The sequence below is a fragment of the Rhineura floridana genome, chromosome 21 (assembly GCF_030035675.1).
Source record: "Rhineura floridana isolate rRhiFlo1 chromosome 21, rRhiFlo1.hap2, whole genome shotgun sequence".
In the NCBI taxonomy this organism is placed as follows: domain Eukaryota; kingdom Metazoa; phylum Chordata; class Lepidosauria; order Squamata; family Rhineuridae; genus Rhineura; species Rhineura floridana.
In genome coordinates this window covers 9970207-9995476 of record NC_084500.1, presented here as the reverse complement: position 1 = coordinate 9995476, position 25270 = coordinate 9970207, and the positions used below count along the sequence as shown (strand labels likewise).

The 25270-nt window shown below is 44.4% G+C and overlaps 1 protein-coding gene across 6 annotated transcripts in view; it reads left to right on the top strand.

The window, feature by feature from the left end:
* RAP1GAP2 (RAP1 GTPase activating protein 2) overlaps nucleotides 1–25270 on the top strand; it is a 335084-nt gene that overhangs the window by 128054 nt on the left and 181760 nt on the right. For 5 of the 6 annotated variants that reach the window (XM_061604666.1, XM_061604672.1, XM_061604670.1 and 2 more), the window contains one exon: nucleotides 13923–14007. In XM_061604666.1, coding sequence (XP_061460650.1) covers nucleotides 13923–14007 — 85 coding nt within the window. Of the gene's footprint in view, nucleotides 1–6636; nucleotides 6707–13922; nucleotides 14008–25270 lie in introns of those variants that run through there. The other variant, XM_061604671.1, reaches the window with a different exon arrangement.

The following is a 25270-nucleotide window of genomic DNA, read 5'->3' as shown; positions in this document are numbered from 1 at the left end:
CCCAGAGGTAGATAGTGTTCTGGGTTCCTACAAGTTCTCTGCCTTTAAAAACAAAATACGCTAAGGGGCTGCAGTTGTTTTTTTAAAAGTATGTTTTGCCAGACAATTTTTCATGTACACAACATTAGCGTGAAGATGCTGAGAAAAAAACATATCTGTCCTCCCCAAAGTTGAGAGACTCAGACTTGACAGTGGTGTTTTCTCTTTTTATTAAAGTAACAGACAGTTCCAATGCAGAGCGCCTCATGAAACTAACTACTCTATCTAGGAACTTAGTTTCTCTCTAGCTAAGCATGACTTTGTGACTACATATGTTGACTCAGCAACTGGGTTACCCCTCCCCAAGTCTGCTTAAGTAGGTTGGGAGTGTGAGCGCAAACTGAGGCTCCTCCTTAGCTGAGTCTGTTGAATTTCCCGCTTTGAGCTTCTCCAAGAGTGGAGTGAAGGTAGAGATTTGGTCAGTCTTTCGTCTTATTTATTTATTACATTTATACCCTGCCTTTCTTTTCATGATAGAAACCCAAAGCAGTTTACATATGGTTCCCAGGCAGTCTCCCATCCAGGCACGATCCAGACCTGACCCTGCTTAGCTTCAGCAGGGAGCTGACCTTACGTGCCTTCAGACCATAGCCTGGGACCCGATGGAGGGGGACTGCTAACTGTCAGTTCAGGCAGGGGAGGTGGAGGTGTTCCTGGCTGGGAAGTGTCAAACAGGCCTGGCTGAGCTCCTGCATGGGGGTCTGGAGTTGCGGGGGCTGTGGAGTCCACGACAGGGGTTGGAGTGCCCTCTAAGTCCATTCTGCTGCCAGCCCCCTCCCCAAGTGATTTGTCCCAGTATGCGTCCTCATCGCCTGTCTCGCCTCTTCCCATCCACTCTCGACTGATGGGGGTTGTGACTATATCTAAGATTTTGTTCCATTCTCTCTTGTCCCTGCCACATTAGTCAAAGGGTTGCACAGCCCAAGCACCCCCAGATGATGGCAAAGCATGATAATGCGCACCATGGCAGATGATTCTGATGAGAGTTTGGGGAGAAATCTGGGTAATGGGTGCTCTGGGGACATGGGGATTTGTTTATGATAATTTGTGAAACTTTCTTAGAATAGATCTGGAGTCTTGGAGGTGGAATAGTGAAGCTCAGAGATCAAGAAGGTCTGCTCAAAGGTATGAATATGTACCAGCTGGTGGTAAATGTATCCCCTCAAAATACAACAGGAATCGTTTTTTAAAGTTTGGGCTTATTTTTTTAAAAAACGTTTTGGCTTATTCCAGAGATTCTCAGATCTTAAAGCTAAACCATCCAGTTGTATCCAAATATAGATGAAAACTTGTTCCTTGATTTCAGGAGCCATCATGCCAATTTTGGTGAAAATCAGTGCAGTTTTCAAAGGTTAACTGTGAAACAAATGGGTTGATTCAAAACCCAGGCTATGATCTGAAGGCACATGAGGCCATCACTTTGCTGAAGCTAATCAGGTCTGGGTATGGTCAGTGTCTGGATTGGAGACACCCTGGGAACCACATATATGCCACCTTGGGTTTCTGTGATGAAAGAAACGCAGGGTATAAATGTAAGAAATAAAATAAATCAAATGGCATGAAAACCTGCTCCTTAATCGCAGGAACGATCATGCAAAATCTGGGTACGGTGTCAGTGCAACTTTGAAAGGGTCAGTCTGCCAGTTTGATTGGACTCATTTCAGAGGGTCTCAAACCTTCAGGCCACTGTGTGTTCAGCACATCATCTTGGGTTTAATGCATGCCAATGGTCCTGAGTTGTTTGGGGCTGATTATTGTTGTTATTATTATTATTATTATTAGATTTATTAATTGCTTGTAATCAGTAATGTAGTAGCAGATTTAGAAGTGCAGGGTCCCTTCATGATAGTCACAACCACACCCTTTTTGGCTACTGAGTTGTAGCCTTCTCCCACAAGAGCAGATGTCCCAAGGAGCCAATCAGCATGAATGTGGGGAGTCTTCTCAATGACTGATTCACCTCCTTTCACTCTGAGTGGCTTCAGTCAGCAGGAAAGGACAAGGAAGCATGTTAGAAGACTCTTCTCAGCGACTGACACACTCCCCCTTTCATGCTGATTGGCTTGTAGGAAGCTGGAGACATAGGGACCATGCTGGAACCCTGATCCCCAAAAAAGTAAAGGTCTAAGACCCCCCGAGACCTTGAACCACTACACCTCTGGTCCAGAGCTTGGAAAAGTTACTTTTTTGAACTACAACTCCCATCAGCCCCAGCCAGCACATGCTGGCTGGGGCTGATGGGAGTTGTAGTTAAAAAAAGTAACTTTTCCAAGCTCTGCTCTGGTCCCCCTGTTGGAGATCAACAGTAGTTCCATGACGATTCAGGATGTAGCAATCATAAGAGGATTCTAAGAGGAGTCTAAGACCCCCCAAGACCCTGGATGACTACACCCCTGCTTGTTATCCAAAGGTCTCCAAGCAGCTTACAACATTGTTAAAAACAAACGTAAATATACCATAAAACAAAATAATGAAACAACAACAGCCACCCTCATACAGCCACAGAAAGCTTTGGAAGCACACTAATACAAACAACATCATCTTAGCCTACCAAATGCCTGGGGAAAAAGATAAGTCTTTACCTGGTGCCAAAAAGATGTCAATGAAGGTGCCAGGCAGACCTCACCGGGGAGCATATTCTACAGATAGGGAGCCACAACTGAAAAGGCCCTCTCCCTTGTCACTACCCTCCAAGCTTCTCTCAGAGGGGGGACCTGGATATATTAACAAGACCTTAAACATTGCCTGGTAGCTGTTTGGCAGCCAGTGCGGTTCCTGCAGCACAGGTACAATATGTGCACACCCAGATGCTCCACTCAGCAATCTGGCTGCAGCATTCTGCATTGGCTACAGCTTCCAGACCAGTCCCCAGGGATGCAACACATAAAGCACAACCTGTCCCCTCTTACTCACCTTTTTTCCTAAACCAGCACCAAACATTATAACCTTTCCTCATAGGGAAGTAATTCCAACCCCTGACAATTCTGGTTGCCCCTGAAAAGGCAGCTATTCCAACCAACACCCTACATCTCCTTGTGAAAAGTTAGACAGCATGAAGCTGTCGTTAAAATGACTTCTTGATTGCAAGATATAAGCCAGCCACAAAGTGCTGTGCATCACTGGCCCACTGCACAGACAGACAAGCTGAGGATAGGAAATAACTCTACATATTACGAAGGCTGCATACAGAGGACAATTATTTTTGCATATTTACCGGGGTCTGACAGCAAGAATGGGGGAAAGGAGTAAGGAAAAAGGTTTTGCTGCAGGTAGGAGATTTTACAGAACTGCCTGTGCAGGCTAAAAGAAAAAAAAGGGGGGGAAGGAGCAAACTTGCACGGTTGGTGCTTTTCCTAGTATGTTTGTTTGTTTGTTTGTAGAAAACAGACCCATTTGTTAAAGGTCGGGAGGAGAGGCTGACTCAATGGAACCTTTTGTGTTTCCTTGATGAAGGTATAAGGCTAAAGGGAGGAGACAGAAGTTGTGCTTTTTTCACCTCCAGGGCAATTGAGAGATGTGTCTGAATACATTAGGAGAATAAAGCAAAGAAGCATCTCATTTCACTCCCCCCCTCCATGGCTGCTTAAAATAGTATAGTACTGCTTTGCATGTATAATGCAGATGTGGCCAAAGGTCTACCAACAACTGCAAAGATTTCCCCTCTAAAGTAGGCTCTTGAGATAAAGAAAGCTTTGGAGGAAAACCATTTTGTGTAGGTGGACTGCAAGCTCAGTTCAGATTTCTGAAAACAAAATCCTGGGCCATGCACATACTCAGAGGCACATGCACATACACTTCATACTAAACATAAGCCCCTCGACTATTTTGCACTCAGCTCTAATTGGTGGACCTTGGGACAATAGTAAAAATCCCAAGAGCCTGAGGTCTGCTCATGCCTGGCCTAGAGCTTTGTTTCATGTGGTTAGATTGCTCACCCTCCCTATACAAGGAACTGTCTCTGGAACTGTCCATCAAGGCAAGAGCAGGTCGAAGGCAAGCTGTGCTGAAGCAACTGGGGAGCTGCCCAGCCCAAGCGGTTGGACAAGAGCGCAAGGAGCTGGGCAGGAGGAAGTGTCATGCCAGCTGTTCTAGAGCAGTCCTTGCTAGGGCACATTTCTTGGTGCATCAGCAGGGCCCCCGTCTTGGAGTAGGTACAGGTTCTTGCTTCCTTCTCCCCAAAGTAAGGCTCAGAGATCAAAAGCTTCATGCTGCCAAGATGTCCATTACATCCCCTGGTCTGGGATTTAGCCTGGACTAGCTCTGCTTCTGGGATGATGGTGGAAGGACTGGAGTGTGTGAGTGTGTGCGTGTGTGCAGTTGAAGTCCCCTGACTCTGCATTTAAGGGTCATCTTCAGGGTGGTTTTCTCAGCTTGTCCATCATGGTATGCCCACCTTCACTTCTTGGTCCCAGAACCTGCAGGGACTAGCAACTGGACCCTGCTCTACTTCTGTCTTCCTCACACCCAGTTCTGGGTCTAGGCATTAGCACATTCTGACATAACTAAAACATTGTTCATGATGGGCAATGGACACCGGCCCATTAAGGCAAATGGGGCTGAGGCCCACTAAACAGTCTGTCTTTAGGTAGCCTCCACCTGCCTGCCTTCTTACTTGCAACCAGCCCAGGGGGTGGCCCTGGCTGTCAGCTTTCTCCTCTTCTTTAGTCTCAATGTTGCCTTTATAGAACTCAGCAGGGAGGAGAATGGATACAGAACTAGAATTAGTTGGCTCTGCTTGTCATTGGCTGTGGTGCCACCTAGTGTTATGCTCTCTGACTTCTGCCCTATCAGTCCCAATGGCTACCAGCCACCACTGATGATGGGTGATACAGCTCTTCCTTCGCTCCCTTTCCTGTTATAACCCTTGCACCAGAGTTTAGCCTACAAAAGAGCAAATGCATGTTTCCCCCCCCTTTCCATTCAGCATTTCTCCTGGGCTTCCAGATTTGAAAATGCCCCATGGGGGGAGCTACTTTGTGACATCTTCCTCTAGGCCAGGGGTGGGGAACTAGAGGGCTAGATCCTTCCTCACCCACCTTCAGTAGGCCAACTTTGATGGGTGGATAGGGCAGCCCATCTGTTAATCTCCTGATATCATGTCTAGGAATGTCAGAGAATTCCAGCAAAAAACAGAAGTGGGGGCAGAAATTGCTGAGGTTATTTTTTCGTCTTGTGTCCAGAACGGAAATCAATCTAGCAAATACAATTCTTGTATACAATACAATAATTGGTATTAAATGTTGTTGTTGCTTTCAGTCTGCAGACGATATGTAATTGATTATGCCCCCTGCATTACATTTCCTTTCACTTAGATGAATGAAGTAGAATAACATAATGACACCGTAATTCATGTAAGTAATATTCCTTTATAAATGTATATACTGCCCTCTTGCAAAATATCACGGTGGTGTACAGCAACATAAAAATATTCAAAAGTAATACAAAACAGTTATGTAATTAACATACATTAATGAACAGTGCATCCATAGCGGACAGTGAGTGGCAGAAGACAAACTGCAGTGGAATGGAAACAGTGCTGCATGCACTGAATACAGGGTGGAATGGAAAGGGATGCCTCCTTACATCCCCATAGTGACATCAAGTGATTACTTTAAAGGGACTTCCTCTCAGCACCAGTTGGCTCAAAATAAAAAGTGGAACAAAAATATCTCCCCCGCCTATGAGAATGTCACAGACTGTTTTACTTCCCTTGGATAAATTTCATATGCAATTTCTTTTCTCAGTAATGGTTAAAGCACACACACAGAGAAGATATTAGCTGGATTTTTTTTTTCAGGGCTGGGGGAGTAATATGTGTGTGTGTGTGTGTATTCCCCAGCCCTTCACAGATGTCACTGCATTAGGAACGTACATATCTCGTTGGGAAGGACAATTCCTAAAATCCTCATCCAAAGAAGCATGGGCAATAGGAACTGTGTTGTGCAGCATCCAAAACTGGTCTGCGGGAAACAGATTAACCTGAAGGCAAAGTTCACAAAAGCCCCTTCTGTGTTTCACTTGCAACTGGCAAGTCTTCAGATCTTTGCACTTCTACTTTCTGCTGAATGTTCTTGTGCCCAAATATGGAAGCTTAGGCATCTCACTGGGATACATCTCAGTTCATTCTACAAATGTGAAATGGGATATCAGGAAGTGCAGAAAGAGGAACTGATTTCCTCTGCCCTTGCATCTGATTAGAATGGGGTGGGACCTCTCCATCAGAGCCTTGAAATTCTCATCAGGCCACACCCCTTCTTCCCAGGCCATACCCGTCAATCGGCCCTGCTTCTCACCCTCTTGCCTCTTGCTTGTCAGGATGGAGGATACAGAAGGGTGTGTTGGGTGTGTGTAGGTGCTAGACTAACATACAAAGGTAACATTTACATTCACTGCTCCGCCTACTTTTGCCTCTGGTCCTGCCCACCCCTCCCCCTACTGGTATGTGGCCCTCAGAAGATTGCCCAGGAAGGAATGTAGCCCTCAGGCTGACAGAAGTTCCTCACTCTTGGATTAGAACTGAAGGATCAGACCCAAGAACGCTTTGGTGCCATATCTTGTTTTCCATTGTGGGCAACCAGATGTCTCCAGGATCCAAGATGTCTCCACAATCAGAGCATAAAAGGCAATATCCCTCAGCAACTGGTATTCAGAGATACACTGCCTCCAGGTATGAAAGTTTCACTTAGCTACTATATCATAATTAACAGACATGGAAAGATTTGTCCACGCATTTGTGTAACCCTCTTTTTAAAGCCAGTGGCCATCAGTACTTCTCGTGGGAGAGTTCCATGAATTGATTCCAAGTTATGTACAAGACTTCTACTTCCTTTTGACTGTCCTAAACCTACTGCTCTTGCTCTTCACTGGCTACAGAACCCAACCCGGAGCCTAGAGAATCTGCTGCTGCTGCTGCTGCTGCTATTAGAGGAAGACCCATAGTTGAGTGGGCAGAGCAGGTGCTTTGCCTAAAGAAGGTCCCAGGTACAATCCCCGGCATCTCTATGTAGAGCTATGTAGAAACATTCCTGCTTGAAACCCTGGAGAGCCACTGCCGTTCAGCGTAGATAATACTGCGCTAAAGGTACCAGTGGTCTGACGCGGTAAAAGACAGCTTCCTGTGCTCCTATTATTTCTTATATTTGTTCATTGCTTTTCCCAAAACGTCTGAAAACAGCTTACAAAGTATTAAAATACAGAACAACTTAACAAAATCCAAAATCTAGAATAAATGTAAGAATAGCAACACTAATCCAAAGTGTTCATCCCATCCCACTAAAAGATGAACACCAAAACAAGCCAGAATTATGAACCAATTAAGGCCTGAAAGCCTGGGTAAACAGGAACGTTTTTTGCCTGGTATTGGAAAAGTTAGTTCCGGGTGAGTTTCTCTGGGGACAGCATCCCATAATTCAGGAAGCCACCACTGAGCAGGCTTGGGTTTTTATTGTCACCCTTTACACCTCCTTCAGAAGAGTTACACAGAGAAGGTTCTCTGATGATGAGTGCAGAGTCCAGGTAGGTTCATATGGGAAGAGATGGTCCTTGAGGTATTGGGGTCCTAATCCACATAAAACTTTACAGGCCAAAACCAGCACTTTGAATTGAGTCCAGAAAGTGACTCGGTGGTCAATGATCATGATCAGCGTTTTATGCATGTGCCAGGATCAGTGTCACATGCATCGACCATCTGCTCCCAGTTAACAATCTGGCCAGTGAGTTCTGCACTGACTGCTGTTTCTAAAATTATGCAAAGTGTGGAGAAAGGGGACAGAGAAGTTTTTCTCCCTCTCCTAACATTAGAACTCAGGGCCATCCAATGAAGCTGAATGTTGGAAGATTCAGGACAGACAAAAGAAAGTACTGCTTCACATAGTGCGAACTATGGAATTTGTTCTCACAAGAGTCAGTGATGGCCACCAACTTGGATGGCTTTAAAATAAGATTGGAGAAATCCATGGAGGCTAAGGCTATCAGCTACCTTCACTGTTGGAGGTGGTACATTTCTGAATACCAGTTGCTGGAAACCGCAATAGGGGAGAGTTACTGTTGTGTTCAGATTCTGCTTGCAGGCTTTCCATAGGCATCTGAATGGGCACTGTGAGAACAGGATGCTGGACTAGATGGGCCACTGGCCTGATCCAGCAAACTCTTCTTATGTTTCTGAATCATTTTCATGGGCAGCCCCATGTATAATGCATTGGAGTAATCTAATCTAGAAGTTACTAGACCTTAGACAATGGAAGTTAGGCTATCCCCATCTAGACAGGTCCAGAATTAGGCCACCAACCAAAGCTGATGGAAGGCACTGTGCCATGGAGCCCATTGCGCCTCCAGAGACAAAGCTGTTCTTTGAATGAAGCCTTGGTTAGAGTTGGTAAGGCTCCTCAAACAGGTCATGTTCTGACATGGAACAGAATTGCAAGAAAACAAGTTTGAGCTGTTTGGTTAAAATATTAAGGATTCTGAATTGTCCCTTGATGGGACCACCTCATCTTAATTCTGCTCACAGTTATCGTGAGCTGCTACAATTACCCTTCCTGTCAAACTGGTGGGGTGGCACTCTGCCCATGTCACCCACCAATTATTCTTCTATTAGCAGTTCCTGAGTTTAATTTATTTGGCATCTTTGGTTACAAATGTTTCATTAGATTTTGTTCGCTAAGGACATGGATTTATGCAGCACAACAAGCCAAGATGAGCAATGGGCAGGAAGCATCAGACTGCAACAGTTTTGCAAATATGATGATCGTCATTGATGCTGGTCAGTGGCCAGTCTGGAATGGAGGTCATGATGTCCACCTACCCCCACAGACACTTTACAACTAGGTCTCTACTGTGTTTCAGGGGTCACCAACATGGTGCCCATGGGCATCAGTTGCCTGCCAGTTCTTTTTCCTGTGGTGCCCTCAAAAGATCTCAGTAAATATCCCCTTAAAAATCCACAGTCTACAAGAGGTTGTTTGCCCTTCCTACTCAGCTACAGTTTGTACTGGCTCAGCCTCACCTCGATTGAACATGCCTACACTGAGCATGCATTTCATTGGATGCCAGGACTGGATGCAACAAAGGACAGCTGCAAAGAGCTTCTCTTCATATGCAAGCGGCTGTAGCTGCCTTTTCTCCCATTGATTGGGGGAGGGGCTGATGGAGGGGGGAATGCCTCCACCATTTTATGGTTCTGACTCTTTTTCTGTTCTTTTATATGCAGCTGCCATTTAGTGTTCAGCCACACCCCCACAGCAGCCATCTTGTGACTGGTGCCCACAGCATTCCTCAAAATTCCCAGTGTGCCCATTGGTTTTAAAACGTTGGTGACCCCTGCTGCAGATTTCAGCATATTGGCATATCTCGAGCTCTGTTTTTATGAAAAATATTAAAAGGCAGGGAAGGGCTTGTGAATATATTTTTGTTTATTTCAATCATTTTTATCTTCAGCCAAAAAACGTTCCCAGAGTAGCAGCAGCTGCCACCATCACTTCCAAAGAGAACAGGAGCGGTTCTGCTGAAATCCTTCCATCCAATCATTTCTTCAAGATGATATCAATCACTACTAAGGCTTTGTTGGCATAATGTTCGCTAATAGTCCAGGAAGATCAGTTGACATATCATCAGTGGGAGCTAATCTTTAGGACAGGGATGGGTAACCATTTCACTGTCAAGGGCTGCATTCCCTTTAGGGTACCCTGTTAGGGGCTGCATGTTGGCCGTGAGAGAGGTTAGAGCCAAATGTGGCCGGAGCTGCTTATTCTTTTTCTCTCTCCCTCTTGCTTTCTACTAGACCCATTTCTCTCTCTTTCTGCCACCCCTATTTATTGTGCTTTCTCTTTCTGCCAGCCTCTCTCTCTCTCTCTCTCTCTCTCTCTCTTTCTCTCTGAGTTTGGAGCCTCCCTGTGGTTTTGAATGTCCGTGACATGGTGAAGGTTGTATTTGATGGGAGGCAGGGTTATATGTGTCTGTGAGTTTTGCATTTGAAATAGGGAAACATGAGTTTCTGTGTGGAGTTAGCTAAAATAGGCAGTGTTGCTCTTCAGGGCTACTCATTGATCTGAGGGATCTTGTCTTGTAAGAGTGGCAGTTTGCCTCCACATATGCCATGCATGAATATTTGTAAATGAAGCAAATATTACAGCAACCTGCAACAAAATGTTTCAGTGTATCCTTTCCTTTCTGCCCTATATTAATCACATGTGACACCTTCTATTCCACTGCATTTCATCTTGTGCCAAAAAACTACATTATTTGTCTCATAGTCTGCCTTGGCGAAATTACATAACTTGTATAGTTAATTATGTAAATTACATTGTCATAACATTATTCAACCCCATTTATTTCAATGTAAAGGAAATGCAATGCAAATAGGAAAAAATAATCAATTGTGTGTGATTTGCAGACTGCAAGCAACAGCAGCAACAGCAAATACCAATTGTTTTTGGTGGATTGATTTCTGTTTTGGACATGGGACAAATAAGTGAACACTGGCAATTGCTGCTTCTGCTTCTGTTTTTGTCACAATCCTCTGATATCCAGACCTGCTTGTCCCTAACAGCTAGTCCAGGATACTATGAGACAGTGTGGGGAACCTACATCTGAAGATCTGTATGCAACTCTCAGCTTAATTTCATGTGGGTGGCAAGGAGGAAAATGGGGGGTGGGAGATGGTGGCACAAGGAGAGAAAAAAATGGAATGCCCCTGCTTTTGGATCTGATCTTGCCGGCCACTGGCTCTGCCTTTGCTCACCACTGGCTCCAGCCTCACCCATCACTGGCATGCAGTCCGCAATACCCCTGACAGAAAATGTTTCCTGCTATGTTCTGTAACAGGTGTGAGGAACCTGTGGCCCTCCAGTTGTTGCTGAACTACAACTACCATTATCCTTGGCCATTGGCCATGCTTGCTGGGACTGATAGGAGTTGTAGTTTAGCAACATCTGGAGGGCCAAAGGTTCCCCAACAATGATCTGTAAGAAACTCAAGCAGAGCATTGTACTTCCCTCTTTACTTCTCTCTCTCCCCATTTCCATTTTATAGTTACCAACTGACATTCAACATTTCATGGCGACTGAGCATGCTCACTTCCCATTGGGATGTTGGGGTGCTTTTTTGTTCCCTTAGTTTTTTTAAAAAAATCTTTACTTTTATTTTAATTCTTTAAAGCTCAGGATTCTCCCAAGAATGGTGATACCTCTCCCATTCAGACCCTACCTCTCAGTGATCCCATTTTGGCTTGTGGAAGTAAAATAACCAGGATTTGGAGGATTCTGGATATCTGAAAATATTGGTTCTGCTTGTGTCTGGAAAGTGTAAAAAACTGCTGAACGTGGGAAAACAACTGATAGTCCAGATGGCTGAGCAAACATGCCTTTGTGTTTTCTTATACCCTTGAAGCGCATTCTTTACGACAGTATAACCAGCTTCAAAGTGTTACAACTTTAGTTAGCAAGTACTCCCTTAGCAACATGGCCCGGTACTCCCTAACAACCTGTCTTAGCAATTTATAGATAATCAGAATGCTTTGAATTAAAATAATTTCATGTGTATTATGCATGCTTGAAATGTGAGAGTTTCCTTTGCTGAAGTCTTTGTTCTTTGAAAAACTATAAAGGCCTGCGCCATGTTGTAGAGAGTCATAGACAGTTACAGTTTTCTGCTTGGCTCTCCAGTGCTGCATGCTTTGAATAAACTCGAAATCTGCTGCAGGTATAAAAGTCTCTGAGTGAATTCCTCCACAGACTCTGCTTGTTTGTTGGCACCAATGGAAACAGATGGCTATTGTGGCTGGTGGGGCAGAAGGCAGGGAGCCCAATGATAGGTGGAACCAGAGCCAGTGACAGGCAGAGCCAACTCATTCTAGTTTGGGCTACATCTACTTTGTTCTACAAGGTCAAAACTGAGACTGAAGGGGAGGAAACTGACAGGCAAAGCCACCCCCTGGACGGGGTGTAAGCAAGTAGGCAGGTGGATGGTGGCTGAGAGCAGAGTGATGTTGGTAGGCAGCACCCCACTAGCCTGAATGGACCAGCCTCCATTGGTTGGCACTCAACACTTGTGTTTAACAAAGACACTGGAAACAAAGCCCTATGGGGAGAGACTGAAAGAACTGGGCACATTTAGCCTTGAGAAGAGAAGACTGGAGGGAGATATGATAGCACTATTCAAGTACTTGAAAGGTTGCCACACAAAGGAGGATCTCTTGTTGGACCATGACTCCCATCAGCCTCAGCCAGCATTGCCAATGGCTGAGGCTGATGGGAGTTGTGGTCCAACAACATCTGGAGGCACACTGGTTGGGAAAGGCTGTTCTAGAATGCAGGACACGGAATAATGGGCTCAAGTTGCAGGGAGCCAGATTTCAGCTGAACATCAGGAAAAACTTCCTAACTGTTATAGTGTTATGACAATGGAACCAATGACCTAGGGAGGTGGTGGGCTCTCCAACTCTGGAGGCCTTTAAGAGGCAGATGGACAGCCACTGTCAGATATGCTTTAATTTGGATTCCTGAACTGAGCAGGGAGTTGGACTCGATGGCCTTATAGGCCCCTTCCAACTCTATGATTCTATAACACCTTGAGTCTCCAGTACTATCCCATCCAAAGGAAATTTAACCAGCAGAGCTGCCGCTGGAACTCAACATCATCCACAAAATCGGGGAGCTTGTAACAATAGGGTATTAGGAACACAGGAATATAGGAAGCTGCCTTATACTCAGTTAGACCATTGGTCCATCGAGCTCACTGCTGTCTGCACTGATGACAGGGTTCTCCAGGGTTTTGGACAGGGTTCTGTCCTGCCCTACCTGGAGGTGCCGGGGACTGAACCTGGGACCTTTTGCCTGTGAAGCAGATGCTCTGCCATTGAGCTACGCCCCTTCCCAATTTGTTAAACCAAATACAAGTAGGAGTGGGGGAGAGAGTGCCAGTGTGGTGCAGCAGTTACAGAGTGTTGGACTGGGGCTTGGGAGACCACGGTTCAAATCCCCACTTGGTCATAAAACTCACTGGGTGACCTTGGGCCAATAATCGTTTCTCAGCCTAACCTACTTCACAGAGTTGTTGTGAGGATAAAATTGGGAGGGGACAATCATGTTCATATGCCATGTTGCCATTATTTGGAGGAAAAGCAAATGTAATAAATGAATGTATTTCATAATGTTGTGCTTTTCTTCTCTGGTCTCTCCAAGCATGAAAGAGTGCCACTGAAGAGCATGCTTTGCGACTTCTCCTGTTCGTTTGGCTTTTTCCTCATGTTCAGCCTGGTCAGACAATGATAAACTGAGACCAACTCTTTCCCCCCTCCCCCCAATTCCCTGGTGGTAATCTGGCATAACCGTGATCAGCATCTGTTCTGTTGTTCATCGTGTCCTTTCTGTCGAGTGAGAAAGATATGAGCAAACATTGCACAGTCAATAGATAAGACCAGATGGAGAAACGAGGGACAAGGAACAGTGTGGCGGACGAGGGGGAGGGAGGGAAATCATTTTTGCAAGAGTGTTTCCATAGAAACCCAGCTCTATATAGCTAACTCTCAGCTTACTCCACTAATAGAAATTACCTGGAATGGATTTTACCTGCAACTTACATAGTAGGTATGGGCTCTATTGACATTCCCTTCTCTGGATGTCCCAATGAAAGACCTCCTCCACTTCTATGGGCTATAAATAATTGGATAAAGCAAAGAATTGATATGTATTCTCTCCAGAACTAGGGTTACTCTCTCTGTCTCTCTGTCTCTGTCTCTCTCTCTCTCCCCCCATGGCTCTTTAAAAATTATGATGGAAATGTTACTTTGGTTCAAAACTCAAACGTTTCTCTTTCTTTTTGGTGTTCTGACATCCTTTACAAGGCCAGAAAAGAAAATGCTAAGATGGAGTCTCCTTGTTTTATAGGAAACAAGAGGCGTTGAACAACACAGATATGGCAGCTCCAGAGAGACCCTTATCTCCACCATTCACTGCTCCACCAAGCATGAAGGTAAGCGGCTTACGGGATGCATTATGGACAGTGTGTCACATGTGTTATTTGCATGGTTGGGCATTGCCCAAAATATGGGACTTCGAGGTTATATTGGAACCATTTAAAAACGGTTCTGCTTATCTGTGCCAACCATATCCAGCCTAGTAGTTGACATTCTTTTTATGCTGCTTCCTTCAAAATCCTACAGTGTTGCATTCTGAAAGGTTTGGGAAAGGTCATGTCAAACTTTATATGTTCTTCTGTTCATAAGAAAGGGAGATACACAGTGCAGAAGCTTTAGAGTCTGTGGCAACAGGCTACCCCTCACCCAGTCCCCATGTAACACCACAAGAATGGTCAGGCTGAAGTAAACCAAAGGTCCATTGATTCCAGCATCCTGTCCTCAACTGAGAACAACCAGAGGTCCTGGGAAGGTTCTCAAATTGGTTACCATGACAATGGACACCCTCTGGTGTTTTGTCCCCAACACCTGATAATCAGAAGTATATTTCTTCTTGATCGGGGTGAGGATCATCTGTGACCATCCACATGGGACTCCAACCCTCACCTGCCCCAGATGGAATGGGAGCTGGAGTCCAAGAAAATCTGGAGGACTACAGGTTCCCAGTCTCACAAAATGGCTTACTTTCCTTTTACATCCAATCTCGTTCACAGCCATGTCATCTTGTGGCAGCAACTTCCATATGTTAAACTGGATCTTGAAAACAGAATCATTTGTACAAAATGAGCAAATAGATGGGATATTTTTGTTGTTGTTCCTCCCACACACAGAGTTCTAGATATGAGGAAAGGCTGCAGCATTTGGGGCTTTTTAATTTAGAGAAAAGGCGAGTAAGAGGCAACTTGATAAAAGTGTGTAAAATTATGCATGGCGAGAAAGTGGATGCAAATAAGTTTTTCTCCCTCTCTTATAACATTAGAATTTTTTATTTTATTTATTTATTTATTATACTTCTTCACGCAGCTCATAGTTAAACTATGGAATTTGCTCCCTCGAGAGAGTGTTGGCAACCAACTTGCAGGCTTTAAAAGAGGATTAGCCAAATTCATGGAGGTTAAGGCTATCCATGGCTACTAGACATGATGACTATCTTCTAGTGGCCTCTGTTGGAGGCAGTATGCTTCTGAATACCAGTTCCTGGGAACCTCAGGAGGAGAGAGTGCTCTTGCATTCAGGTCCTACTTGCAGACTCATCTGGTTGGCAACTGTGAGATGCTGGACTAAATGGGCCATTGGCCTGATCCAGCATAACTCTTCTTATGTTGTGTTTCATTGCTGGATTGTGTTTCCCCTCATACTTAAGGTGGCATCAGGGTGGTTGGATGAAAGTTCTAGTGATTCCTCCCCCCCCAAAGGTCCAGATTATATAGTGACAGAAACTTAACAAAAATTAATACGCATCTCAGAGAAAGCTCCAAGTTTCTATGTGTGTGGTTAGAAAGATGAGGCACAGAGGAGTTCTTCAATCCATTCCATCATCTCACAATTCTGCCACCAACTTCTCCTGCAGGCCCATCAAAGTTTTGGCAGAGTGATAGATATCATTCAACCTTTCAATGCCAAGGCATGGCTCAGTGGGAAGTGGGGCAATGTGGGGCACTGCTTGCACCTGTGCTTCCAGTTTTTTAGACCAGCCTTCGCTAGCCTAGTGCCCTTCAGGTGTTTTGGACCACTACTTCCATCAGCTCCAGCTCTCGGTTTCAAAAGTTCTCCCAATTACAAGAGGGCAAGGCTGGCAGGTGATTGTCAATTGCACGAGAGTCAACAGGTGAACAGGGTTAATGTTAGTGAAATGGTAGAAGGGACTGTACCATATCAGGCTCCTACTGGCTGGGGCTGATGGGAGTTGTAGTCCAAAACCCTGAAAGGCACCAGGTTAGCAAAGGCTGCTTTAGATATTCATGAAGTAAACTACTTCTGCAGTATCAGAGAGGTAGAAAGTATTGCCGAAAGAGCTTGGTAACTGAAGGAAGTATTCCCCAAGTATATCTAGGCCACCCAGACATGATTGGAAGTCTCATCTGGGGTTGCTAAACAACCAAAACATGATTCCTTGAATTCTTCCCTCTTTCGAAGAACACTTAAACTGCTCCACCATTTGTTTGAATATTTGTTTGGTTCCAGAGGAAGAAAAGATGCTGCTGTTGCCTAGCAACTGTAGGGATCACTCACTGTCATCCCAAAATGGTCAAAATAGAATCACCACCTGCCTGTTTTTTACCCTTTCCATATGGGAACTGATGATCTACACAGAGTGTTTGGATCCAGATGCCCCAAATCCAAAATGGCTTGGAAGTGAAGTGAGCAGATTGGTTAGGTCAGCCACGACTAAGGGCCAAATTAGATGTGATTAGTTTTACCAAGTAGCAGCTCTAGGAACTGCTTTGAAGATGGGGAAGTAGCACTTTGAGAGAGGGTACTTGACGTTTCCTTGAATCCGGATAGCTCCTTCTCCAAAGGTGCTAGAAACTCTGCAGGGATGGGAAAAGTACAAATGCAGGAATGGTATGCAAAGAGCAATGAAGAAGGATCATCCACACTAAACTGTTATTGATGCCAATAATGTCAATTCTTGGGACCAATAGATACTACAGAGAGTGTGTTTTCCGTAAATGCAAAATATTTGGACACATGAATGAAATTATCTTCAGGCTGATATACTAAACATGGGACATCAGTGAATTTTTTTTTTAATTCTTTGTTTTTAGAATTGTTGCATTTTTTCTTTTTTAATCCTTTTTATTTTTTTAAATAACAAAACAAATGAAATTGAAATACATTTAGGGGATATGCCTTACATCAGTCCCTCTGTCATGGACAGATCACTGCTTGCTGAAGTTTAGACTTACAGCAGCTTGCAAGGGTGGGGGACCTATTAAGTTGGTCCGCCCCTAGAGACTAATGGATCCAGATGGTTTCCAAAGGGCTCTGGGAAGTTTTCTGGCTGATAGGGCTGGCGCTCCTGTCGAAACCCTGGTTGAACTGTGGAATACAGAAATGACCCGGGCAGTTGACATGATTGCTCCTGAGTGCTGTGACGTCCTTCCCCGGCACTACCTGTGAAGCTCTCACTTGTGGCTACCAGCAGACAGGAATGTCAGGTTTTCTTCTTACCCTTTACAGCTCTAGCACAGTTCTCAGAAGATCCCCCTGCTAGGCCTTACTACCCAACACTCTGTATCTCTTATAACCTTTAGACTGTGCCTTAGTCTCTGCCAGGCTATCTCGATACCTTGTGTCTATGGGTATAGGTAATTCCCAACCCCCCCTGCAGCCTCTTGCACTGAAACTTACAGCCCTGGGTTCTCTGTGGTACTGGATACAATATCTTTTCCTCCGCCGCTGCCACCATTCGATACAATTACTGTTCAGCCTTGGTTACTCTGCCATCCCCCCTGGATTGTGTATCCCAGCTGAAGAATCAGGCTTTTTGTAAACCAAGAAATATTTATTGAACACTAAAAATAACAAGATTACTTCATTACTTTGTTGACAAGCTTATGGTTTCATATATGTTCTGACATGTACTTTACTTCTCATTAATTGCCTCAGAACTCCGACTCACTCTCAACAACACCACCAACCTCCAAACACCACCAAAACCTCTTTTTCACCTCTCTAAACCTCCAACATCCACCCCCTGATTCAACTGTCATTCCTCCATTTATACTCCCAGCCATTTCAAACGCTCAGCCAATCATCCAGCATTCTACTGCTCATGTACTCCCCCTCCTCTTTCACTCCACTTACCATATGTCTTCTATACAACCAGCACTTACCATATTTACAATATAAGCAGGAACATCACAAGCGCCCTCTCCTGTGTAGAGCTTGTACGGCTCCATGGTATACCCCAGAGCTGAGAGCGATGAAACAATATAGGAGATGGCTTGAGTGCAGATGGAGGCAAACTCCTAGTGGATGCAATTATACACTGGTAAGTGCCTGTGGTAAGCTGTATTTAGGGGCAGTGAGGGGAGCAAAAATATATATTTTGCTGCCACTATCAAATCATCACTCTGCCGCCCAGCAGAGCTCTTCAGAATTGTCCGGGGGCTATCACACTCTGGCCCCAGGGACTTGGTAGAACCATCTGAGGCCCGCTGTAATGAATTTGCTAGGCACTTCCAGGATAAAATCTTTAGCATCCGCCAGGACTTAGACTCCAGTGTTATAGCAGGTGAATCAAGCGAGGTATCCAGAGCACAGCCTTGTCCTGATTCCTTGGATGAGTTTCAGTTGGTGCAGCTTGAGGACGTTGACAAGGTGCTTGGACAGGTTCGTGCAACCACTTCTGTGCTGGATCCTTGCCCTTCTTGGCTGATAAAAGCTAGCAGGGATGGAACAGCTGGCTGGGCCAGGGAAGTGATTAATGCCTCTCTGCGAGAGGGGGTGGGCTCTGGCTACCTGAAAGAGGCAGTAGTGAGACCACTCCTGAAGAGGCCCTCCCTGGACCCAGAAAATCTTAATAACTATAGGCCGGTAGCAAATGTTCCATTCCTGGGCAAGGTCCTGAAACGAGTGGTTGCAGGCCAGCTCCAGACACTCTTGGATGAGACCGATTATCTGGATCCATTTCAGTTGGGTTTCAGGCCTGGTTTTGGCATGGAAACAGCCTTGGTCGTCCTATATGATGACCTTTGTCGGGAGAGAGACACGGGGGAGTGTGACTCTGTTGATTCTCCTTGATCTCTCAGCAGCTTTCGATACCATCGACTATGGTATCCTTCTGGGGAGACTAGCTGAGTTGGGAGTGGGAGGTACTGCATTGCGGTGGTTCCACTCCTACTTGGCAGGTCACCTCCAGAAGGTGGTGCTTTGGGAACATTACTCGGCACCCTGGACTCTCCAGTATGGGGTTCCACAGGGGTCAGTTCTGTCCCCCATGCTGTTCAACATCTACATGAAACCGTTGGGTGCGGTCATCTGGAGCTTTGGAGTGTGTTGCCATCAGTATGCTGATGACACGCAGCTCTATTTCTCCTTTTCATCTTCTTCAGGTGAGGATGTCAATGTGCTGAACCGGCGCCTGGCTGCGACAATGGACTGGATAAGGGCTAATAAACTGAGGCTCAATCCAGACAACACTGAGATGCTGCTAGTGGGTGGTTCTTCTGACCAGATGGTGGATGTCCAACCTGTCCTGGATGGGGTTGCACTCCCCCTGAAGGAGCAGGTTCGTAGCTTGGCGGCTCTCCTAGAACCATCTCTGTCACTTGAGGCTCAGGTAGCCTCGGTGGCACGGAGTGCCTTCTACCAACTTCGGTTGGTGGCCCAACTACGTCCCTATCTGGACAGGGATAACCTGGCTTCAGTTGTCCATGCTCTGGAAACCTCCAAATTAGATTACTGCAATGCACTGTACGTGGGGCTGCCTTTGAAGATGGTTTGGAAACTGCAGCTTGTGCAAAATGCAGTAGCCAGATTGGTAACAGGGACCAGACGGTCCGAACATATAAAACTGATTCTGGCCCGCTTGCATTGGCTGCCTGTATGTTTCCGAGCTCGATTCAAGGTGCTGGTTTTAACCTATAAAGCCTTACACGACTTGGGACCACAATACCTGATGGAACGCCTCTCCCGATACGAACCCACCCGTACACTACATTCAAGATCAAAGGCCCTCCTCCGGTGCCTACTCCAAGGGAAGCTTGGAGGGTGGCAACAAGGGAGAGGGCCTTCTCAGTTGTGGCCCCCAAATTATAGAATGATCTCTTCGATGAGGTGCGCCTGGTGCCAACACTGTTATCTTTTCGGCGCCAGGTCAAGACTTTCCTCTTCTCCCAGGCATTTTAGCATGTGTTTTAAATTGTTTTTATATTGTTTTAAATTTTAAAATTGTGTTTTAAATTGTTTTTAAAATATGTGTTTTAAATTGTATATTTGTTTTAATGTTTTTGATTGCTGTAAACCGCCCAGAGAGCTTCGGCTATGGGGCGGTATACAAGTGCAATAAATAAATAAATAAATAAATAAATAAATAAATAAATATGCATACAAATATTTTAATTGTCACATTACAGAGTCACTCATCTTGTATTAACAGTTAAAGAGATCAACAGAGGATGTTGTTTTTACTATTATCATCATCATCATATCCCATCCTTCCTCCCAAAGGGAGCTCAGAGTAGCGAACAGATGATAAAGCACTAAAAACATGTTAAAAATAAAGCACCATAAAAGCATCTTTAATAAAGATTAATTTTAATAAATCACAGTTGTTGTTGTTGTTGTTCTGTGCCTTCAAGTTGATTTTGACTTATGGCAACCCTATGAATCAGTGACCTTCAATAGCATCTGTCATGAACTACCCTGTTCAGATCTTGTAAGTTCAGGTCTGTGACTTCCTTTATGGAATCAATCCATCTCTTGTTTGGCCTTCCTCTTCTTCTACTCCCTTCTGGTTTTCCCAGCATTATTGTCTTTTCTAGTGAATCATGTCTTCTCATTATGTGTCCAAAGTAGGGTTGCCAGGTCAGAAGCATCCCAAATCCTGAGATTTTGGGGGTGGGCCTGAATGATGTCACAGGGTGGGTCCAAGTGACATCATGGGGTGGGTTCAAGTGACATCATCAAGCATCAACCACAGTTGCTTGGCACATACAATCCATACAAAAACTTTTCTCTGATTGGAAATTAAGATAGAAATCTTAGCAAAAAGATGGAGTCTGGGTAGAGAACATTTAATCTAGCCAACTTGCTTCTGGCAAAGAGTTTAAGTGCCTTCAGGCCAGGCCAGACCAGAAGGCCATTGTAGGAAAAAAGGAGCCTAGTGTTGTGGAGATGTTAGATGGGAGCACTCAGGAGTAAAGATGGAGGCCCCTGAAGAGCTGCAATTCTGAACACACTTACTAAGGGACTAAGCCCCATAGAACTCAATAGGACTTCTCAGTAGATATGGTTTGGATTGTGCTGTTGGTAAAGCTTGACTAGGGATCCTCTGCAAAGATACCCATATCCAAGTAGGGTTGGCAACCCCCTGCCTGAAACGCCCTGCCCTTACATTTTAACATCCAAATTTCTTTACAGATTTGACCCTTCACTTCAGAAAGAGGTCTGAGTAATGAGTAAGAAGATTCTCTACCCTCTTCTGTCTCCCCTGTGGGCTGCTATAAACTCACTTCGTCAGCCAACCTAATTCCAGTGAATATAATTGACAGAGAGAAAGCACACATAATTTGGTCTACCTTCATAGGCAGCAGCTTGGGAACAACAATTGCAGCCACACTGCCCAGTATGTGAATTCTCTTTTACCACTATTGGGCAAGAAACAAACAACAAGGTGCATCATCAATGGGTTTAAGAAGGTTGAATGGAGTGCATGGAACCAGTGTTGTTGCAACCAGTAATATTTTGGAACAGAGGTATTACGTGCTGATAGGGTCTCACTCATGTCAGCAATTGTGCCATAGCATTCTGCACTAACTGCAGCCCCTGGGTCAGGTTGTGTTGCATGGGGATTTCTGTGACCTTGGCTGACTGGCTGCCAGGGTTTTTTTAGTTTTGAGTTTTGGATAGGAATCCTGACTTGTTGTGGGATGCTTATTTTTCTGCCTTACTCATAGGAATCTTGTGGTTGGCATGGTATTGCAGTTAAGAAATCATCACTGTCTTTTTCTTTTCCTATTTGCATTTCATTTACCTTGTAAGAAACCAATCCTTCAGTGTGGCAGCATCTATGCTTTGGAACTCCCTGCCTATTGACATTAGCAGGTGCCTTCATTGTACTCTTTTTGGCACCTTCTAAAAATACTTTTGTTTATGCAAGCCTAACCAGGCATGTAAAGCTATTATTTCATATATATTTTTAACTCATTGTTCATTTTATTATTTTGAATGTTTTTAAATACCTGTCTGTTTTTGCCAATAATGTTATTGTTTTAATTCCTGCTATAAACCACTTTGAGTTTTTTTTTACAATAAAGCAGTATATAAATGTTGTAAATAAAATAAATAAATAAATTTTGGGGTCACTGTGGCCCGTGGGTCTCTTTCCTCTTTTGTACCGTCAGGCCATTTGGTACCATCTAACTCAGTACTGATGACATGGACTAGCATTGGCTGTCCAGGATTCCAGGCAATAGTCTCTTCCAGAGATTGAATTTTGGATCTTTGCATACAAAGCATTTGCCCTACCATGGAGCTACAGCCCTTTTAAAAAATGTATCTTTTAAAATTGTTCTTTTCAATCACTAATGAATGCACAGCATACCAAGGCAGATCCACACCATGCATTTAAAGCACATTCAACATACATTTGAAGCACATGAATCCCACTACAGAATCCTGAGAATGTAGTTTATTAAGAGTGATGGGAACTATAACTGTGAGGCGGAAACTTTACTTCACAGGATTCTTTAGGGGAAGTCATGTGTTTTAAATGCGAGTTGGATGTGCTTTAAATGTATTATGTGGATCTCCATAAACTTTCTCTACATATAAATCATTTTAATTAAATTTTAAAATGGAAATGAGCTATAAAGTTTACTTGGTGACCATGGTCTATGCAGCATTTCTCAGCCTAACCTGTCCCTCGTGAAAAGAACAGCCGGGAACCATGCCCACCCCAAAGAAGAAAGGGACACTTAAAATGTAGAGCAAATAATCATTTGTAAATAATCATTTACAACCATAGTGTGAAATCAGATACATATCAAGACATAGTATGAAGATATATTTATATAAGCATGAATGTCAAAGATGTTTATTATTTACACAACCTGTAAAGATATTTATAGTGCAAACCTATGCATGTTTACTCAGAAGCAAGTCCCAATGTACTCAATGGGGCTTACCTAGACAGGGAAGCATGCACGGGACTGCAATTCAATGATAAGGAGCTTCACTCACCCAATCCAAAATTCAGAATCAGGCCACTTTAAGATGTTTTGCAACTGTTTTATATTTGTTTTACAGTTATTGGATTTTAAATGGTTTTATTTCTTGTTGTGAGCTGCCTTGGTTTCCAGCTCTACCTCAGAGGGTTGTTGGAAATATTCCATATTATTATTATTATTATTATTATTATTATTATTATTATTATTATTATTATTATTATTATTATTATTAATGCCCTGCCGTTTTTCCAAATTGGAACTCACGGCGGCTTCCAGATAAAAAACAGATACAATTAAAACCTACCAAAGTTAAAAGCATATAATACATACATAAATAAATATAGACAGATATAATTTAAAAAATTACTCTAATTTAAAATAGCATTAAACTGTTTCTGATAATTAAAAACTATACTCATAAAATCAGAATAATTAAAAAATAAACAAGCAAGAACAATATAACCTCCTTTTGGGCCTATCCTTAGCCGCCTTTGGAATCAAAGCCACCGAGAAGGCCCTATCTCGTATCCTCACTAGTTGTACTTGTGCGGATGAAGGTATTGAAAGAAGGGCCTCCTGAGGATCTCAGGGCCCAGGCAGGCACATAGAGGGCGATGCGGTCTGACAAATAGCCTGGACCCAAGCCGTGTAGGGCTTTATAGGTCAGCACCAGCACTTTGAATTGTGTCCAGAAACAAACTAGCAGCCAGTGGAGCTTTTTTAACAGGGGAGTTGTATGGTCCCTGCAATCAGCCCCAGTTAACATTCTGGCTGCAGCACGTTGTACCAGCTGAAGTTTCTGAGCAGTCTTCAGAGGCAGCCCCACGTAGAGCGCATTACAGTAATCTAAACGGGATGTGACCAAGGCATGTGTCACCGTGGCCAGATCGGACGGGTCAAGGAACGGGCGCAGTTGGCGCAGTAATCTCAAATGTGCAAAAGCCCTCCTGGCCACTGCAGAAACCTGGGAATCCAAATTTAAAGCTGAGTCCAGGAGGACACCCAAACTGCGAACCTGTGTCTTTAGGGGGAGTATAACCCCATCCAGCACAGGCTGTATCCCTATTCCCTGATCTGCCTTACGACTGACCAGGAGCACCTCTGTCTTGTCTGGATTAAGCCTCAATTTGTTCACCCTCATCCAATCCACCACTGATGTCAGACACCGGTTTAAAACCAAGACAGCTTCCTTGGAAGAAGGTGGAAAGGAGACATAGAGTTGGGTGTCATCAGCATACTGGTGGCACTGAACTCCAAACGCCCGAACAACCTCTCCCAGCAGTTTCATGTAGATGTTAAATAACATAGGGGACAAAACTGAACCCTGAGGGAACCCTCGGCCAAGGAGTCGAACAGGAGTTCCCCAATACCACCTTCTGGGTTCGCCCCTCCAGGAATGACTGGAGCCACTGCAAAACAGTGCCCCCAAGTCCCATCCCAGCTAGGTGGTCCAGGAGGATACCATGGTCGATGGTATCGAAAGCCGCTGAGAGGTCCAGCAGAACCAACAGGGACACACTCCCCCTGTCCAGTTCTCTGTGTAGGTCGTCCACCAAGGTGACCAAAGCCATCTCTGTCCCATACCCAGGCCTGAAACCAGATTGAAATGGATCTAGATACTCCGTTTCATCCGGGAATCTCTGGAGCTGGGAGGCCACCACACACTCTATTACCTTGCCCAAGAATGGAATATTGGACACTGGCCAGTAGTTATCCATGTTTAAGGGGTCCAGGGAGGGTTTTTTCAATAAAGATCTCACAACTGCCTCCTTTAGGCACCTTGGAATTCTGCCTTGTTGTAAGGAGGCATTGACCACTCCTTTCACCCACTCAGCCAGTCCCTCTCTGGCCTTTTTATAAGCCAGGAAGGGCAAGGGTCCAGCAGACATGTGGTGGCTCTCACCTCTCCAAGGATCCTATCCACATCCTCAGGCTGCACAAATTGAAAAGAATCCATCAATATTGGACAGGCAGGCGCCAAAGTTACATCCCCTAAGACTGTATCAATCCTAGCGCCATTGGCGAGTAAGCCGAGTAAGATTGTCTTCCAAGATAAGGTCTTTAACGTTTGCTTGGAAGGCGTCTGTGCATGAATTTGTTTTATGTGGGGAGATTGGCACACGATGATCAACACACAATCTTGACAGAAAAAGGCTTTGATCCAATGGCATGGATACCACGACGATTGGAAGTCTTTTATCTGCTGCAGCCTTCATCCGCCTTCACAGCCATAGAATAGTTTATTGTCAAAACCAGTTAGCCACTGCAAAACTTTTTTTTAAAAATTACTATTAGTTTCCTGCCAAATAAAAGCAGTGACACCTAAGTAATTCCTGCCGTACTGCTTTTTTTTTTTAAAGGATCAGAGGGGGAGAGAAAGATTTACAACACAATCCTTTTCTATGTTCACTCGAAGTCCCAT